General features: G+C 51.1%; 1 protein-coding gene across 1 annotated transcript; it reads left to right on the forward strand.

The window, feature by feature from the left end:
• The first annotated feature begins 491 nt into the window (after positions 1-491).
• Positions 492-4,202, forward strand: LOC124649265 (probable glucan endo-1,3-beta-glucosidase A6). Its single transcript, XM_047188921.1, has 5 exons — positions 492-576; positions 668-1,740; positions 2,769-3,027; positions 3,128-3,421; positions 4,165-4,202. Exons 1-5 carry the CDS (start codon positions 492-494, stop codon positions 4,200-4,202), a joined length of 1,749 nt encoding a protein of 582 aa, XP_047044877.1.
• The last annotated feature ends 368 nt before the right edge of the window (positions 4,203-4,570 follow it).

Raw genomic sequence — 4,570 nt, forward strand, 5'->3', positions numbered from 1 at the left:
AAAGAAAATAGAAGATTTCTCCCGATTAATCCTTTGGCCTGACGCTAAACAATATTTATCCAATAGAAATTATGAAACCTTTTCCGCACTCTCAGTGTCCGCCTTGAATAGCAACAGGTTGTCATCCGCAAACAAGAGGTGGCTGACCACCAAGGCCGACCATGCCATCTTTAAACCATCGAGCTCTGATGATAATCTTTGCTTAGGGGGCTTAATAATGGAAGGGTCATAAGGACATGTATGCGGAATGAGCCCACTGGGCCGTGTCAGGATCTCGAAACTAGCTTTGAGGGTTTACAGATGCATTTCTCCCGCTAAAATGGAAAAACGTAGCTGCATTTTTCTCCAGATAATTTTCGATGATTATCAAACCCAACCTCCTCCTAAACATCCTCTTTCCATAACAGAACAGTCAGCACTCTCCTCTTTATAAACACTCAACACTCTCCGCAGATCAGAATCAACGCGCATTCAACAAAACGCCCGCAGAAATGGGGGCGCCCTCCTCCTTCCTCTGCGCCCTCCTCCTCCTCGCCGCCTTCGCCTGCCACTTCAATGGTGATCTCATCGCGCCCAGTCTCCTTGAATCAAGGCTAATGGCATCTGTTATTGGCTAGCCACCGTGTCAATCAAACTAACTGTTTTCGATCTGTTTGCATGCATGCAGGGTCGCACGGGCGGCGGCATCACTCCCGCAACCACGGCCACGACCACGACCACGTCAACGGCCTGGGCGTCAACTACGGCACCATCGGCGATAACCTCCCCACGGCGGCGCATTCCGTCAAACTCCTCCGCTCGGTGAAGGCGGGCGCCGTCAAGATCTACGACGCCAACCAGGACATCCTCCACGCGCTGGCCGGCACGGGCATCCCGGTCTCCGTCATGGTGCCCAACGAGATCATCCCCAAAATCGCCGCGTCCCGCCGGAACGCGCGCAGGTGGGTGGCCAAGAACCTCTCTCGGCACCCCCGGGTCAAGATCATATACCTCCTCGTCGGCAACGAGCTTCTCTCCAACCAGGCCATCGCGGGATCCACGTGGGGCAAGATCGTCCCCGCGATGAAGAACCTCCGCCGCGCCCTCCACTCCTACAAGCTCGGCCACGTCAAGCTCGGCACCCCGCTCGCCATGAGCGCACTGTCGGCGTCCTTCCCGCCGTCCGCCGGCGAGTTCCGCGAGGACATCGCCGAATCCGTCATGAAGCCACTGCTCCAGTTCCTCAGCGACACCCGCTCCTACTTCTTCATCGACGTGTACCCGTACTTCGCGTGGGTGGGCAACCAGAAGGACATCCTGCTCGACTACGCGCTCTTCCAGAGCCACACCACCGACAACGTCGTCGATCCGGGCTCAAAGCTCATCTACACCAACCTGCTCGACCAAATGCTCGACGCCACCATCGCCGCCATGGCCAAGCTCGGATACCCCGACGTGCCGCTGGCCATCTCAGAGACCGGCTGGCCCAGCGGAGGAGGTGACGGCGCCAATGTAGTCAACGCCGAAACCTACAACCGGCACCTCGCCACGCGGATGTCCCATACACCCGGCACGCCAGCGCGCCCGGATACCTCGATGCCCGTGTTCGTCTTCTCCCTGTACAACGAGGACCTGAAGCCCGGGGCGGGCACGGAACGGCACTGGGGGATGTTCTACCCGAACGGGTCCTCGGTGTACGACGTCGACCTCACCGGCAAGCACTATTACGCGCCGCCGCCGCCGGGCCCTGAGCCGGTGCCTGTGCCGCCGCCGGGGCCGGCGCCAGGGCCGGTGCCACCTCCAGGGCCGCCGGACAACAACCCGACCGATGAGGGCGTGTGGTGCGTGCTGGCGACCGGCAAGCCCGTGAACGAGACGGCGGTGCAGATCGCCCTGAACTACGCGTGCGAGCAGGGCGGGGCGGCAATGTGCGCCGCCATACAGCAAGGCGGCGCGTGCTTCGAGCCCAACACCCTCGACGCGCACGCCAGCTATGCGTTCAATTCCTATTGGCAGAAGTTTAAGAAGACCGGAGCTAGCTGCTCGTTCAATGGCCTCGCGGTGAAGACCACCAAAGATCCAAGTAAGTCATAATCTAATCATCTCGCATCAATTAGTGTTAGCAAATATTTACAAATATATCTAGTGCTTTCTCGATGTATTGGCAGTGTTCTGACGAACTGATTTGTTATGGTTAGTTCATGAAGTTGTTTACCACTCCATTTTTGTTCAGTAATTGGGTTATCATTACTAGAAACATGACGAAAAATAGGGAAACATAAAATGTGATGGCTTCAATAGGTGGCTAAGCTTGTAAGTGGTTGATCTTGCTAAACATTCGATCTCTCATCAGACAAAAGAAAAACATTAGGCATGTTAGACTATTCATACTAATCTTCAGAATTTTAATTTCATTTCATATCTAAACGTGTACAAGGAACAGTTTGCATAGAAATTTTAGAGCCTATTTGGATCTTGTTATGTGATCACTTGAGGATGGCAGCTAGTGTAACACAGCTGCATCGCTAATTAAGTAACGAAATCACGCCAATGTGGTTGGAACCTCTATATGAATTATGTCCATGTATCAATTTCAAAAAGAGTCTGATAGCTAAGGTTGCCGTGCCATGCATGCATCTGGCACTACTACACTCTTGTGCTTCTTATTGATACTGATGTCGTTTTGCTCTCACATGCACCTAGCTTATATATTGTTGGCGTGTCGTTGATCATCGTTTGTCTGGCATGCAGGTTATGGAACATGCAAGTTCCCCACATCTTCGGACCAGCCCGCCAAGGGCAAGTGGTGCGTGCTAGCGACCACCAAGCCAGTGAACGAGACGGCGGTTGAGGCCGGCTTGAACTACGCGTGCGGCCAGGGCGGTGCGGCCACATGCGCCGCCATTCAGCCTGGCGGTACGTGCTTCGAGCCCAACACCCTCGATGCGCACGCGAGCTACGCGTTCAATGCGTATTGGCAACAGTTCAAGAAGACTGGAGCAACGTGCTCGTTCAATGGCCTTGCAGAGACGACTACAAATGATCCGAGTAAGTTAATTTATTGTCCAGATATTTCTAATTGTAAAGATTGATGTTGCGTTGCTCTCAGATGCACCTAGCTTATATGTTGTTGATGTAACAAACGCAGGCCATGGATCATGCAAGTTCCCCACCTCTTCGGACGAGACTGTCAAGGGTGAGTGGTGCGTGCTAGAGATTGGCAGCGGTAACGCGGTGAACGAGACGGCGGTGGAGGCCGGCATGAACTATGCGTGCGGCAAGGCCACGTGTGCCGCCATCCAGCCCGGCGGTGCGTGCTACGAGCCCAACACCCTCGACTCGCACGCGAGCTATGCGTTCAATTCCTATTGGCAGCAGTTCAAGAATACTGGAGCCACCTGCTCGTTCAATGGCCTCGCGGTGAAGACCACCAAAGATCCAAGTAAGTTCATCATCTAATCATCTCTCATCAATTAGTGCTGGCAAATCTTCACAAATTTTGTGATGATCTACTCAAACTGACTTGTGGTTGTTAGTTCATAAACTTGTTTACTACACTCCCTTTTGTTGGGTGGCTGGGTTATCGTTAGTTGAGTACCAGAAATATGACGAAAAATGAGGAGAAAACAAACATGCGATGAGTCTAATAGGTGGCCAGTATGCTTGTGAGTTGCTTGTCTTGCTGAACATTCGGCATACCATCTAAAAGAAACATTTTAGGCATCTTAGATAATATTGTACATGAATTTTCATTTCATTTCACCTCCAAACGTGTCTGAGCAAAAGTAGTTCTATATGTTCATGCTCTCCGCGCACAACACACACACATTGCTTATTATATCGTATGCCCTGTCCCTGTTTATGATCCCTTTTTCATATTGTATATATACAGAACTTTAAGTTTCGGTCCTATTTTGCCTGCAAAAAATTAGAGCCTATTTGGATGTTGACTTTATGTTATTCGATCGCTTGGATATATGATGGCACCCAATTTAGCAAAGTTGCAAGTCTGGTAGCTAAGGTTGTCGGGTCATCCGTGCATATTCCGATAGGATTGTTGCACAGTATTCCGATAGGATTGTTGCACAGTACATGGCCATATTTTTCTGATATATATACTACAAATGTTGTGTTGCTAGCTTATTGTGTTGATGTGTCCTTGACAATCCTGTGTGTGGCTTGCAGGCTATGGATCGTGCACGTACCCCAGCACTCCGAGCTAGTCGCTTAACAGAATACCGTCAAGAGTACGATCCACGGCCGGAGTAGCAACGCAACTAGGAAGAAGGCCATTGCCGCAATGCCCTTGTAGTCTGTAGACAGACAGACATTCGATTTATTATTTTCTCCGTCGATTTCTCAGTGGACTGCCAAACATGCATGGCTGTCTACTACGAGTAGATTCATTCGAAGGATTTTCATAGGCCCTTTTTGAAGAATTTTAGTATTAATTGATTTTTTCTATTGTGTTTTTGTGTGATTGGTACTACGTGTCTGTGAATAGTGCACTGAGTTCGTTTTAGAACGTGAGGCTCTCTTGCCTTTTGCCGGCGGTACCGCGGTAGCAGGAACGCCGGGCACACGTAGTGGA

This window comes from Lolium rigidum, chromosome 1 (genome assembly GCF_022539505.1).
Source record: "Lolium rigidum isolate FL_2022 chromosome 1, APGP_CSIRO_Lrig_0.1, whole genome shotgun sequence".
Classification (NCBI taxonomy): Eukaryota; Viridiplantae; Streptophyta; class Magnoliopsida; order Poales; family Poaceae; genus Lolium; species Lolium rigidum.

Bases quoted from the DNA above. Each gene is read 5' to 3' on its own strand.
- LOC124649265 (XM_047188921.1), top strand. From the start codon at position 492: ATGGGGGCGCCCTCCTCCTTCCTCTGCGCCCTCCTCCTCCTCGCCGCC. The intron at 3,028-3,127 runs GTAAGTTAATTT...TAACAAACGCAG, and splicing joins GACGACTACAAATGATCCGA to GCCATGGATCATGCAAGTTC. The intron at 3,422-4,164 runs GTAAGTTCATCA...TGTGGCTTGCAG, and splicing joins GAAGACCACCAAAGATCCAA to GCTATGGATCGTGCACGTAC.